This window comes from Phalacrocorax aristotelis, chromosome 13 (assembly GCF_949628215.1).
Source record: "Phalacrocorax aristotelis chromosome 13, bGulAri2.1, whole genome shotgun sequence".
In the NCBI taxonomy this organism is placed as follows: Eukaryota; Metazoa; Chordata; class Aves; order Suliformes; family Phalacrocoracidae; genus Phalacrocorax; species Phalacrocorax aristotelis.
The window spans coordinates 6,861,421-6,876,566 of record NC_134288.1 but is presented as its reverse complement, the minus strand read 5'-3'; the positions used below and the strand labels follow the sequence as shown (position 1 = coordinate 6,876,566).

The 15,146-nt window shown below is 57.5% G+C and overlaps 1 protein-coding gene across 4 annotated transcripts in view; it reads right to left on the bottom strand.

Moving 5' to 3' along the window:
• Positions 1-8,453, bottom strand: part of PLCG1 (phospholipase C gamma 1) — a 50,542-nt gene extending 42,089 nt beyond the window's left edge. For all 4 annotated transcript variants that reach the window (XM_075108817.1, XM_075108819.1, XM_075108818.1 and 1 more), the window contains exon 1: positions 8,160-8,453. In XM_075108817.1, the coding sequence (XP_074964918.1) occupies positions 8,160-8,361 (202 nt within the window). In that variant the 5' untranslated portion in view covers positions 8,362-8,453. The remainder of the gene's footprint in view (positions 1-8,159) is intronic.
• Between the last annotated feature and the right edge of the window lie 6,693 nt (positions 8,454-15,146).

The window sequence follows — 15,146 nt, the reverse complement described above, 5'->3', positions numbered from 1 at the left end:
CAACATCAAAAAGCTTCTCCCATGTAAAACAGCTGTTTGCGCAGCATAAAAATCCTCAGACTTAAAGATTATAACCATTCTGGAGGAAAGCTTTCTCCAGCACTGCAGAGTCCCTCTGGGAATGGCTGTTGTCACTGTGTCCCCCTCCTGAGGACTCTCCCCAATCTGGGAGACACCCTCCCACCCCTGTCTGACACAACACCTCTGGTAGAGAAACCGTGCTCGGCGGAACAGAGGAGCAGGGACGTCAGAGCAGAGGAAAAGCCATGAGATCACCCACCCACCCCCGTCCATGGCAGGATACAGTCACTGCGCAGAGGATGTGTTAGATATTAAACTGATCTCGTACACAATATTGGCAGGAGAGAGCCAGCAGTAGCAAACGCCGTGACCAAGTGAGCTGACAAGCCTCACGGGTCCATGTTTGCTGGGATGGTCACAGGTTTCTGTGAGCATCCCTGGCTGTCAGGTACCAAATAATTTTCTCCATAGAGCTGCAGGTATCTGTTCAACACACAACCTTTCTTCCTTCATCCTTCTCTAGATAGGTATACTTCCAGTTGCTGTGTTGCAGCATCATCTTCCACCATCCGCTCTCTGAGCCTGTTTGGCCAAGGGGAAGAAGAGAGGATGTGGGGGAGTAACTTTTCAAAAGCATTGTAAGGACTTTAAAATTTAAGCTCCACTGATTTCTCATTTCTACTGCCCTTAAACCTCAGAGCACACTAGGAAAGAAGGAGAAGTCTCCACTGACTTAAAACATTGCCTTTCATTGTACAACAATGGTTTAAACTGAGAGCTGCATATGGTTTTTGTGACTGAAGCCCGACACCTCCTCACCACATGCTGCAAGCTCTTCCTGGGCTCCCCGCACCCCTCCTTCCTCATGTGCTTTACACCAGGTCCTACCAAACCCACAACAGTTCAGGAATGGGGACACAGCACAGGGGGCTCGCTGCAGCCCCAGCAAGGCCACCCAGCTCCGAGAAGCAGTCACGGACCTCTGAGCCCAAACGACCAGCCCAGCTTTCGGTTGACCTGCCATTTAGTAGAGACCATTGCTGTTGGCCTCTTCATCTAACGAGCTACAGCCCACCAGCAGCGTGGTCCTGCTGTATTTCTACAGCCATGCAGGACTGAGGATCACCATGCTCGACAGCGGGCTGATCTGGAAGAAGTCGCACAGCTCCTGCCAGCCGGTTTCATGGCCTGGATGAGACGCTCAGCACAACCTGTTTGGAACACCGACCCCAGCGGCATCCCACTTTGGTAGAGATGGAGGAGATGGACACACAATCAAACATGCTCCACTTCCAGCAGCTTCAGAAGTTATCATCCTCAGGCCAAGCTGCTGGAGTTGATCAGGGCAGGACACAAGCAGAGCTTGTGTGATATAGCCAAAACTCTAATGCAGTCTCAGCTGAGCACTTGCACTCACAGAGCTCCTGCTCCATCCCAAGCATTAGCAAGTTTTACATCCCAGCCAGACTACCCATCATGGTGCAGCAGTGTCACTTGGGTCACTTCTGAAAGGACAACAGTCCCCACGCTCTCTGGAGGGGAAGGTTCCGGCCAAAGGGCAGTGCCCGAGTTCCCAGGATCACAAAAATTAAACGAAGGTTGCACCCCCGGGGCAACTTGGAGGTCAAGCCTGCTCTACCATACGCAAGGCCTGGGGACAGGGACCTTAGCACCGCTCAGGGACAGGGACTTTAGCATGGACTCACCCCTAGACTCCTGCTGAGTCTGCAGGGAAGCCTCCTCTCCTCCATCTGCAGTCTGCAAGACATGCAGAGGGTCACACGCCTGCTGGTGCAGAGACAGGCGATGGGCATTGCTAACAGCCGGCACGTCTTCGGGATCTTTGCAGTGCACACCACCGTGATTAGATAACCGAGCTGAGCAAACGCTTCGCTGATAAGAACGACTACCCCCGCAGTGCAGGCGCGGGAGCTAAAACAGAGAGCAGTAAAAAGGTCACAGATTGGGTTGTGCAACTGCTAGCTCAGCCTGGAGATGAGGCACATTAGAAGTCCTGTATGAAATCCCATGACAAAACTGCCCCTGGAGATGGGTGGTGACGGCACCGAGCACGCGAGGTGCTCCTCCGCAAAGCCAGATGTTCAGATCCAGCTTACTCAGACGCTCCTCTCGCCACACATGGTGTCCAGCCAACACGGCTGCCTGCAGGCAGGGAGAAAGCCAAACCGCATCGCTTCTGCCCTGAAAAACCTGGAGCACTCAGGCCCTTGGCGTAGCTGAGAAATAATCAGTCCGACACTACGCAAAACCTCTCCAGCACGTTTTAGTGAGCTTAAAACCCATAAGCCAATACCTTCCACGAGGTTGGCTGGCAAACAAAGGAACTAGATGGATGGACAATGTGGGTGCAGGTACCACAGTGGAGCACAGGTCTCCCAGCTGGCCAACCTCTAGCTGCTCTCTGGGTTGCAGAGAAGCTTTTGAGAGATCAAAGGAGGAGGTAATTTGTGACATGCCTTACTACTGCATGAGCAGGGATCTTCTAACCTGTTCCTCCTGGAAGGTGCTACTGAGAAGAGGAAGGAGATGACAAAGGGATGTGAAGCGAGGGAAAGAGGCTGTTTCAGTTTGGAGGTGAAGGCAGAGTAGAGCTCATTCGTCTTCCCCAGTTTAACACAAATATCCCAGTGAGCAGGAAGGGGACAGGTAACAACACAAAACACCCCTTCACTCAAGAAACATCCATAGCAAAGCTTCAGCAGGAGCAGCTTTAACTATTATGATGGTCACAAGCCACACTCCCACCTTCCCACACGAGCAATTCTTGCAGCCCCTGCTCGAGGCACCTCGGGAGCAAGCTCCCCTCCTCCCAGCCCCTGCGTGCCGCGAGGGGCCGCATCCTGCGGCCATGGGGTGGTGGAGCAGGAGGGGACCTGCCAGTGCAGGAGCCACCCTGCATCCCAGGAGGATCCGACTCTGAAGTCTGTTTATCCTTGACAGTTATTTCTGGCTTGCTCCCTTCTCAAGAGCTCCAAGCCCCTCAGCTTGTTCAGGTGGCCTCAAAAAAATAAAATTAAAAAAAAAAAAAAAACAAACACAAAAAAACCCAACAAAACACACACAAAAAAAGCTGTGCCTCAGTGGACTAACGAAAGAGGCAGGTATTTGGAAAGGATGAGGTGAGTACAAGCCACCCTTCAGAGTCACTTTGTATTAATATTTTACAGTTCCTGCCTTTTCTTTTACACAGGCAATGGCTTTTCTCCACCTCCACGGGACTGAGCTCATTTCACTGAAAGCAAGAATGCAACCAGGGTTTCTTTCGAGGTGGTTCCCCCCCTCCCTCTCCTCTATAAAACAAACATCTGCTCCAAATTTTCAGCTCGCTCTCTGAGCAAACTCTCTGAATTTTCTGACGTGTTTCAAGGCAAACAGATCAATTAGGAGCTGGCCTATAACCCCCCAGCATGTGGAGTTATGAATTTTGTAAAGTTATAACCCCCCAGCATGTGGAGTTATGAAAGTTATAATGACCCTTTTATATTAAAAGAAGAATTGCGTAACACAGGAAGTTTAAAAAAATATGCATAAAACAAATGACTTGAGGGATTAGCTCTACTTTGCTTTGGGTGATTAACAAAAAGAATAGAAAATTATTAGAGCTCTTCCTATCGTAACAGCCAGGCCCTCTGCAGAGTTGATTAGCAAGAAAGCAATGCATTGGTAATTAGAGCTGGCTGAAACCCTTTTGGATAAAAGCAAATATTAATTGAAAAAAATTACTCCCCCCCCCCTCCCCAACCAGGACTGCATTTTGCACAGCTTGAGTTTTGAAAAAGTACAGGAGGAGGAGGAGGTGAGTGCTTCTCAAAGCAAAAGGCTTCCCGCACAGACAAGTTGGCCCCCCCCTCCCCATGCCTCAGCCGATTCTGCTCAGTGAGAGCCAGGGCGCTCTGGGGCGAGCTGAAGAGCCTAACAAAGAGCAGGAGATGGTTCCTTTCCAACAGAAGAGGTTCTTCATCTGGGAGCCCAGCTGGCTGGAGCTCCTGCTCTGCCCACTGCCGAGTCAGAGCTGCTCACGGAGGGGAGGAGTGGGGGGACGCACACGCTGACAATTGACACACAAGGTCACTCTTTATGCAACGCTCACAAAGCGCTACACAAGGGTTACAAAGCAAGGGGACGAAGAAGAGGTCTGTCACACCAGCAAGGGCTCCCTGCTCCTCTCGGCACCAGCGTAGCACGGCCCCAGCACCTCCCGGCTCACGGGCAGGGGGAAGGCAAGGCTGAGCAGTTTGGCGGCGGCCAGCAAAGCCGGCTGGTTGCCTGTACGTCTATAGCACGTGTGGTGACGCTGCCCAATCCACCAAACACAAACCACTCCCCGGTCAGCACCCCTCTGGTCCAATCTCCCTGCTGTTAAGAGATGCTGTTCAACACTAAGGACTTTGTCCTTGCGTGCCAAAAGCTGCTTCCAGAGGCCAGCTCAGATTCCACTCGCTTCAGTAAGTAACTTGAAACAAAAGATGTCCCAGCACCTCTGAGCACAAGCAGCGGGGCTGGCAGCCACACACCCATTCGGTCAGGGAGAAGCTGTCAGGCCGACAGCACACCACTGCTGAGGCACCAAAGGCACAGAGCATGGGGGTTTCCCTGGACCTTCCTCCAGGCGTCCTCCTCTCCAGTGGTGGGGTGTCCCCTGTCAGCTCCAAGTCAGCATGCACCAGAAAGCCAAGCGCCACCAAAACGGAGCTTTTCATGAAGGTGAAGGCAAACAACTGGTTGACTATTGCAACCACCCAGAGTTCAGAAGAGATCAGAAGTACTGACAGGCAAGCACCCACAGATCCTGGGGAGGCAGCAGCTCCACGACACCACCCACAGTGATGCTGAAGCTCTGAAACGAGCAGCCCCATGCCAAGGAACGATGACTGTGACTGTGCCCAGCAGCCCTCTCCTCCCAGCACACCTCAGCTTTAGCCCACGTGCCTGAGGCCACGTGGAGACGAGCCTGCTGGCGCTCTGTCCTCTCATGCACTGCCTGCCATGAAGGAGGCTTCCCAAGCTGCAGCCATGGGGTCCGTGCTCTTCCCAACGGGGTTAGTAATGGAGCCAGGTTCCCCAGCACTGCCCACCCTTCACTGGGACAAATACACATCTTGTTTCTGCAAAACCCACCAAGTGCAAAGAAAGGAGCACAGATCCCCCATGCTGGGGTGTTCGGGGAAACAGATAAGTCTCCAAGACAGGGCCATCTACACAGACATGCCCTGAACCTAAGCCCTCCATATGTGACATACCATGGATACTCACTCATTCTGAAATAGATAAAAACCCAGGATCATTCCTACTTAGACAACTAACTCGTGTCCAGGGGGTTCTGAAGCTCCATGCTGGTCTCCATATCTCAAGAAACACAAGAATATTCATTAACAACCCACGAACACAGCAGTCTTTTACCTGTGGACCCCCAGACGTTGCCCAGTGGAGATGCTGTTCCATGTGAAGGAACATCTCACAGCTGGCTGCTCTCCTCTGCTCATGGCCTCACTCATATGGCAAGTTAGAGCCAAATCAGTACTGCCACAAAAACCAAACCCCAATCTTCCTGCCAGCCCCAACCTCCTGGCTCCCCACACCAGGATGGCTTATCTTTGTGGGGAGAAGTGGCTCAGACATTGCTCATGGTTAAAACTACCCTGCACGGACAGTGATTAGCTTGACTCCAGGTCACTTCCCCCTCTGGTTCTCACCACAGCCATGTGAACACTGAGCCAGTAAAGGCCTGTCTTCAAGGGGCAGATGAGCCAGGAGGGGAATACATCAGTGTATTTGCCATGTGAAGCGGAGCTGTCACACACCTGGGTTTTCACAGGCACCCTTTTTCCACCCAGAAAGCACATGCAGATAAAAATAGGGAAGTTGGCCAACAACCTAGAATTGCTGGCCATTGATCAAGTGGCTTTGCCTCGCCTGCCTAGATACACAGTCACTATTTGTGTACACAAGCCGATATTTCCACCTGAAGCTCCCACGCTTCTGTCCAGGAAGCGTTAAAGCAAAGCTCTACTTCTCAGCCCTGCGAAGGAAGAGGGCTGAGCGGATGGGTGCTGCTCCGGCTGCTGGGTGACACCAGAGGAGGGGACTGAGGGTAGGGCGAGATACTCGGGTGTAAGGAGGAAGCCATGGTGAACGCATCTGGCATCAGAGAGATACGGCTGAAGATACAGCAGCTGTTCAGGCTAATGCCCTCTCTCCCCAGCATGGCCCATCTTGCCTCTCGGGAGGGTTACACGCACTGCGGGACATCATCACGTGTGTTGGGAGGCACATGACGGGGAGCACACAGCCCGTGGCCACCAGGCAGACGACTCACCTGTGGCACAGCAGAGGAACCCCAAGAAATTTCCACTGCTACGTTTAAAGGAACACGAGGGACCTGGCTGTCCCGTGTTCCCCAACTCTTGTTTTTCTTTTGCTAGAAACCTGTGGATTTTATTATTTTTTTAATGTGATCATCTCGGTCCCTGTGACACGCTCTCTGCTTTTACTGATCTGCTCTGGGCTGTCCACACAGCACAAGAAGTCCCGGCAGCCACAACATTATCATCGTTGTTACCACCATGGTTTTGGTACAAAAGTTAAAGCTTTCTAAATTTCCCTGAAGTTCAGGTCCCAGCCTTACAAGGGCTGCAGCACGTGCTTAGGTCCGCCCACAGAAACGATCGCCCATGTAGACATCAGTGGGGACCTCCGTCCCACCATGGACCCACGCAGTCTGTAGACGCTGTCAGAAACCAGTGCCTCGCCAGCAAAACAAACTCAGCTGTGCTGAGTTTAAGCACAGCTTCAACCCAGGGCCAACAGGGCGCCGCACAGGGGAGCTTCACATCCCAGTGAAGCTAACGGAGCCCAAGGCTCCTTCCAGATCTGCCTGGAGATGCTGCTGGGCAGAAGCTAGAGGACTCCAAGGGTCTTACAGCAAACCAAAGCTCCAAACTGGAAGCACAAGCATTTTGTGGCCCTGCCACAGAGACCTAACCATCACCTCCGCCTCCTTTCTCCACCTGAGCTCCCTGGCAATACTAACAGCATCCAACTTTTCCACTCTGGGCCAGCAGCACTTGCCAGGAGGAACGACAACCCCTCCACAGCCACGCTGCACCCCGGTTGCATCCCTCAGTGCGGGGAAGGCCAGCGCCAACGCGCCGCCGCGCCAAAGCCAGCGCCAGGACTTCCGTCACATCGCCTTTGCGCGCATCCCCTCTTCCTCGCCTCCAGCATCGAACAGAGACACTGTCCTTGTGCTGGTGCGTGTGGGGGCGGGAAAGGTGATTTAAGAGAAACAGCAGTAACCTAGGAAACCAACGCCACAGTTAAAAGTTTCCCAGTGTGGGGCCTCCCTGCTCTCTCCCCCTTCCCACCCATCTTTGTGGTTTTACACTGACATCTCTTACAAATCTTTTCCCCTCGTGCTAGAGGTCCACATCACGCGTGGGAAGGCGAAGCCAGCAGGCTGCTCTGCCCGTACCTGCGCCCGCTGCTGCAGACGGGGTTTGCCGGAGCCGGGCCCAGGCTGACCGTGCTCCACCTCACACTGTGCCATCACCCTGGGGCAGATGCGCAACGGGGAGAGGGGACGAGGGCAGAATTGCATTGCAATATTTTGGATTGTTTTTTTTCTGCTTTTTGCTCTTGCCGTTTCGTCTCATCTCCTGCTCCGAGATGCAGCCCTAAAAGGGCTTAAACTAATCCCGCCTCCTTCTGAGGCTCCTTACGGCTTTTAGGTGCTGTTAGCCAAGGAAGAGGAACCAACTTCATCCCAGGGGAAGTCTGACGCCGGAGAGGGATGCAGAAAGTTGGGGGGCGGCGCGGGGGGCGGCCATGGCGGTACCGGTCACCGTGCGGCGGGAGCCGGCCCGGGTGGGGAAACCGGACACCTTCTCCGCCCCCCCCCGGGAGATGCCGGGCACACGCAGGCTGGCCTTTGGGGGGGGGGGAGGGAGCTGTTTCCCCCCTTCCTCCTCCTCACCGAGCCTCACGCCGCTTTCCGAGCGGGCGAACGGCGGCTCCCCGGACGGCTCCTGCCGGGGCCGCCCCGCACCCATCGCCCCGGAGCCCTTTTCCTCCCCTCCCGCCCCGGTTTCCCGGCCGTCCCCCCGTCCCCCCGCACTCACCGGCCCCCTCGATCTTCTCGGAGCCGCGGCTCCAGGTGACCTGCCGCGTTTCCAGCTTCACCTGGAAAGTTTTCCGTTCGGGTCTTTGCGACTTTTTAGAGTAAAAGAGGGTCATGACGGTGCCCACCTCGAGGCTGCGGCAGAGGTGCGCTACCTCCGCCTCGCTGGGCGCCCCGGGGCCGCCGCCCGGCCCGGCCGCCATCAGCGCCGTGAACAAAGGGGAGCGGGAGCGCCCGGAGCGCCGCCGCCGCCGCCGCCGCGCTCAGCGCCGCCCGCCGCGCCCCGTGCCCGGCCGCGGGGGGGGGCGGGGGGGGAGGAGGAGGAGGAGGAGGAGCGAGGAAGGAGGAGGGGAGGGAAGGGAGGGGGGGGCGGTGGCGCGGGGCGGAGCGCGGCCCCTCGCAGCGGGGGGGACGCGGACACGGGAGGCGCCGCGAGCGCGCACGGGGCCCGAGTGGGGTCCGCGGAGATCGCGCACCCCTATACATCCCCCCCCCCAACCATCCACCCCACCCCACGGCCTGCCTGGGGTGCCCCGCAGCATCACGCACCTCGGGCTTTGCCGACTGTGGGGTTTTCGTGGTGCCAGCGCGCACCCCCCGCGGTGTGGCACGTCGTGGGGGGGGGGGGGGGGGGGTGTGCAGCAGCATCCCTACAGCTCGTGTGGGGTCCCAGGGCGACATACCCCACTGCACTCCTGGGGATACCCTGCATGGCACACATAGGTCCCCCGGTGCGCCACGCACCCCACAGTGCAGGGTGCAATGGGGCCCTGCCACCCCCACAGCACATTTTGCGTGGGGGTCCTCCGTGTGCAACACGCCTCGTGCCGCGGCACGTGTGGGGGTCCCAGGGGGCGCCACATCCACCAGCGCTGCACCCCGGGGGCCGTCACCCCTGGTGCACAGCCTTGGGGCCTAGGGGCTCAGCCCCTCCCCAAGGCTCCCACCGCTGCCCCACCGCCTCTCGTGTCCACTGTGGGCACTGTGCATGGCCAGCGGGCGCACGCAGGGGCTCGGGTGTGAGCAGGGCACGGGCCAGGCCAGCAGCTGCCCCTGGGAGCTGCTCTCCTTTCCTTGCCCTCCCAGGGACATCCCCAGCCCTGCTGTGCTGGGACAGGCCAAGCAGGGTGGCTTTTCCTAGGGACAGTCCCCTCTCTCTGGCTGCGGCTGGCACCGTAGCACAGCTCCTTGCCAGAGCCAGGCCTGCAACTGCCGCAGCTTCCTCCCCGTAAATCACAGCTGGACCTGTGCTGGCAGGCAAACCAGGACGGGGTTTGCAGAGTGGCCAGTGGCATCCCATCCCCGGGGGATGTGGAGGGAGCTGGGGGTCATGGGAGGCTCTCCAGCCCCGCTAGAGCCCAGCAGGAGACCACACAAAAGCAGGGTTAGCCAGGGGATGAGCAGTTGAATTGGGAAGCATTTCAGGGTGGTTTGCTCCATTCATGTGGTTAAAGCCTGCAATTTCCCTTTCTGCTCTGCTGGTCTTCCTCCCTGCCTGGAGCCATCCTCCCCATCAGGGCACCCCAGGGTGGGCTGTGTGCTCGGGCTGCCCTGGGCTGGGGGCCAAGTCCCAGGTCCGGTGCAAACACCGAGGTGCGGTGGCGGGTGCATTGCCCACCCCAGTAGGGGATGCTGGCCCGCAGCCAGCCTGCCCAAGGGCGAGCACGGCCCTGCTGCAGGAGAGCAGTGCAGGAGGGGATTTCCCACAGGGAGAGGTTGGAGGGGATGTACCCTGATACACAGATGTATAGGTATATGTATATATGTGTATGGATACAACACACATATGCACGTCCATGTATGCAGGCCCACGGCAAGGCAGCATGTGGCCAAGCAGCTCTTGTCTCACCCTTCAGCTCATGGATGGATCTGGAAGGGGCATCATCTGCGCAGGGAGGCACCCATTGCCGAGTGCACCCCAAACGCGAGCGGCTCCCTCTGCCTCACTGCTGCACCTGCCTTCCAAGGGACGCACACAAGCGCACACACACGCAGCCCCACAAGGTTCACAGTTGCTGAGGGTCCTACCTGATGTTGGGGCATTAAAAAGGCAAGGACAAATGCGCTGGGATAAGAATGAAAATCTGCCCTTGTAAAAATGACCAGCGTATGACAGCACCGTAAGGGGTGACAGGACTCTGGGGACCCGCTCAGCTAAGGCAGAGCTGCCAGGAGCCTGCCGGTGGGAGCCCCGAGGCGGCCAGGTGAGCCCGCAGCCATGGGTGTGGGACCTCTGCCCTGCGCCCTGTGGGCTGAGCCACGGCCGCTCCCGATGGGAAAGTCGCTCCTTGCTTGTGTAACCGCCTTGCTCGGGACCGGCAGGAAGCAGCCGGCTCCCAGTGGTCTTAAAATAGTTGAGCATTATGGGCACACCCTTGTTTTTGAGGGCAAAACCTGAGAAGGGAGTGTGGCCATCAAAGAAACAAAAAAGGTAACCCTCTCACTCCCAAATGCTGCTTGTTCGTGCTGCTGGAGAGCACCCATCACGGCATCTCCCTGGCCCTGGAGCCCTGGGTGGCCAGGGCCTGGAGGTGGTGGTTTGCAATGAAGTGTCTGCAATGGATATTTTTCCTTCTTTGAGTTTGACTAGTCACTTTTTAGCCTTGCATTAACTCTCCGTGTCCACGATGCTGCATGCCGAGGAATTTCACAGTTTAATATGACAGCATGCAAAACCATTTTTGTTTGTCTGCCACCTGCCAGCCTTGTTCGGTGGTCCTGGCTCCTGTACCGGCCAGGCTGCGGGCAAGCACCCCCAGCCCCTCAGGGAAGCGGAACTTCCATCCTATTCCTGTGATCCCATCCCACTCTACCTTGCCTGGGCTTTGGTCCACAGCGGGTCAGGCGTGTTTTGCTTTTGAAGAAATTCCCCGGATCATGTTCATCATATGGCTGCGGAGGGCATGGGCTGTGCTGAGAGAAGGGGTTTTTCCCTCTGCGCTGGCCCCAGCACCTGCAGAGCCCCCACAGCGTGGGGCGCTGACCCCCGGTATCCCGTGGGATTCATGGAGCAGCTGCATCCTCCGCCCAGGAACAGGCAGCAGGCGAACAGCCAGGTGACCTCCGGCTTAAGGACAGCCCCCGGCCTTGCTCAAGGGCTGGGGAACAAAATCCAGGGAAACAAAATGCTAAGGCCATCCTAGGGGTGAGTGCAGGGGTTCCCCACAGCCCAGCCTCCCAGCCTCCCTCTGACACCAGTGTCCGGGAATGGATGCATCCCTCTCCCACCCCAGGGACTCTACATTGAGAGGAAGTGCCCGATCCTCATTGAAGCGAGCGGTACACAGCATCTTGCAACCCCCAGGAGAGATGCACCACTCTGGCTCATTTATTTGTGCCATCTGTTCTGTGCTGTCTGGGGTGGGTAAGTGAGAAACCAGCCCATGGGCTCAGAAAATCACCATCGAGGAAGAGCTTCCCCTTGTCCTGCCGGGAGCAGGATCTGGAAAACCCGCAGGGAACGTGGTGCCGAGCTACCTCCCACCCCGGGGTGGTGTTAGCAGACACAGAGCAGTGCAAGGCGGTTTTTTGCCGGGGATGGAAAGCAGACCCGCCTGGGGCCGCAGAGCCACTGCGGATGCTGGCACGGCGCCTGCCAGCCGAGGAGCTGGGCAAAGCCGTGCCCGCAGCCAGGGCTGCCTCCCACCCCGCCTCCTCCTGCCCCTTCCAGGCATTGCAAGATCCCTCTGGATTACAAACCAGCACCTGATAGGAAAACCGCTGCAGCTCCAGGTTCCCTGTCCCCGCTCCCTGATGTTACTACAGGAGCACATGCTTTTTTAATATCCTGAATTCACCTGGTTTCAATTTCCAACCCCTGAATCCTGTAAGATATCAAGGGGGATGGGGCTGCGTCCAGTGGGGTTTGCAGCCCGCCCTTGGCTGTCAGGCCCCGTCCATGGGCTCATGATGCACAAGATCACGTTTCAACCTAAATTTTGCCCTCTCCGCTGGTCATGTCACCGCTGCCTCAGTTTCCCTCACTGCCAAACACAATCCCGATTATGGGGCAGGGAAGCTGTACTGGCGTGTGGCACCAGGGCAGGTGAGGACCAGGCACAGCAGCGGTGGGATGTAAAATGGGATGCAGCAAATTTCATGCCCACTCCTGTTTGCACAGTGAGTCAACGGGATATGGAAATTCTCCATGTAAAATGCAGGATGCTCAGCCCTGACCCTGCTGTGCCACAGGCAAAATTACAGATTAAATCCTCCCCAGCTCCCTGCCCCAGACAGAGCCAGCAGGGGAGCGCCCATGCTCCCCAGCGGTCAGAGGGAGCTGAGTGACTTTTCAAGGGCTGGTTTTGCACCAAGGTACTTCTCCCTTCCACTGACAGGGAGATGCACAGGACACTCCGGCCTGGGCCACCAGCCCTGCCTCGTACCTCCACACAGAGCACGGCCTGAAAGCCACAATCCTCTGCCCAGCCAGGGGCACCCTGCTGTGTCTGGGGAGAAGGATCTGCCAGCATCGATGCTGGGCTGGGGGGGTCCCCCTCTGCAGGAGCACATCCCTCCCTGCTGCATCCACTGGGGCAAGGGGAGAAGCGCATCTCCCTCCCCAACAGCGTAGGGCATGGGAATTTCATTCGGCCAGGTCTGAAGACAGGGAGAGAGGGCTGTATAGAAAGGGTATGTTTATGGACTGCATTGTTCCAGACACAGGCAGGTCAGGAGCACAATGAGCCCCTTCCCCTCTCCACTGGTGTTTTCCCTGCTGCACCTTGGAAAGGCCCCAGAGAGTAAGTGGTAACTCCTGCCAAACTGCAAGTTTTTGCAGCCACAATAAAGCGCCTGAAAATATCACAGCAGGAAGCCCTGCTCCGTGCTGGCTGCCGAGAAGCTCCTACGGCTGGCTGAGCCTGACCCTGCAGCCACCCTCTTGGGGTTTGGGAGCCCAGCAAGTGCTGCCCCAGCACTGGGAGGTGCTTGTGGAGGAGCCGGGGCCTGTGTCGGCTCCAGGCTCTGCAAGGACACCGTGCCCTGGGCTGCTCTCCAGTGCCAGGGAGATGGATGCATCCCTCAGCCTCATTGCCTCTGCCCCTGCCCAGCCACAAGGAGAAGGAGCGGGTGCTGCTCTCACTCCATCCTCCTCCCTGCAGAGGGCTGCAGGCTTACAAAAGGCAGCAGAGAAACCACACCAAGAAGAGCAGCTCAGGTCTCACCACATCCCGCTGCTCTTGCTCTTTGCTGCACCACGCAGGGGTTTTCCTGGGACCAGGTGAGAAGACAGCCCATGGGAGGCAAAGCAAACCGATGCTGGGGTGCGCCCACATGGAAACCCAGTGACCATTGCTCAGGCAGGGGTGAAACAGGGAAGGTCAGAGCAAGGCAGTGAGAGGCCACATCCTTCCTGCTGGGAGGAAGAGGGGACTCCCCTCTGCCAGCAGCAGGCACTGCCAGCTCCTGGGGTCCGTCGTCTCTCCAGCAGGAGCCAGGGATCCCAAGCTTGTACAGCACAGGGGAGACCAGCCCTGCCCTCAGCCCCCACCCTCCAGGTCCTTGTGCCGAGCAGAGCTCGGCAGAGCAGCCCCACTCCCCGTGGCACCCTCCACCCCCAGCACCCCAGAGCATCCTCCACCCACAGCCCCAGCAGCCCTGCCCTGGCCCCAGCTCCTCCCTTCTCCCCCGCAGCCTGCCCAGCAGTGCTAGCTGGAGCCCTGGGCTGCCATTAACCTGCTTTTGGCCAGAGCCGAGCAGAGGCTCCCAGGCTCCTGGGCACACACCACAGCCTGGGCACAAGTATCAATGCAGAGGATGTTCCCATCAGCTACACAGAGTAAAGGAAAACCCACACACTCGTGGTGCCCTTCCTTGTGCTTCCTGGTGCAGCCGGCTGCAGCGCATCCTGGCTCTCTGCAAAGGCAGCCCCTTCAAAGGAACAGGAGCTGAAAACCACCACAGGGGCCACCCGAGCCCAAAGCAGCAGCTTCCCACCCCTTCTCCCTGCCAGCAGTCAGCCAGGCTGTGCTCCTCGCTCCTGCTGCCTCAGGTCACTTCCCAATTCACTAAGGCAATGGCCTCTATTTCCAAGGATGCTTGAAGAGACCCAGAATACACACGCAAAGCCACATTCCTGACATTCCCACTAACTCACAAACGCAGCCAGTGAGCCCCAAAGATCTTTACTGGCATCCACAGCCATGGCTCAGGGTGTGGGCAGGCTCCGATGCTTGCTGTGCAGGCTGCACACGGACAGGGCTCCAATGGAGACCAAGCAGCTTATTAAAAGGGAATGAAATCCTTCAGGCAATTCTGCTGGGGTTGGTTGGGAACAGGACCTGGGCAGCTCTGCACCCTCAGAACTTGGAGGGCCGGCCTGCTGATATTTACGTGCATCATTCAAGGCAGCTTCCCGGGGGTGCAGCAACCAACCCCTACAAGCACACTGCCACGTGGGGAGCACATGAGGGATCTGGGAACCAGGCGAGCTGATGGAGCACCTTAAGCCCAGCCTGACCAGCGGCACAGCCTGGTCAGCCCTCTGCGCCCCTCACCGGCGCTCCAGAACACCCCACGCTGTGATGCTGCAGGACCAACTCCTCCATCCAGTGAGGGTCTGGCTACATGACCATACCCGCCTACCACGGAGCCACCACGACTCAACACGAGCAAGCAGCAATGACAGTTACTCAAAACATTAGGGCAACATGAGCAGCAGCGGAAAGCATTATCCCTTCCAAAAGCCAGCCGTGGCCAGGTGCCTCATTTCAGATCCCTGGCACCACTATGAGCCCACATGCTCTCAACTCCCCCGCTGATGCAGACACAACTGCCGGGTTAACCCCAACGCACCTGGCCCCTGCCACGGCCTCGCCAAGTGAGAAAGGCCCTGTTCAAATGAGAAAGGTTCGAGCATCTTGCTACGGCGGCAGTGCCTGCTGTACGGGGGCCGCGAAACAACACGGTGCCGGGCACACCACCTCCCCGCCAGTGTGGGGACCTCGCGGCCCAGGGCCCGAGGTGGAAGAACACACAGACACCAACA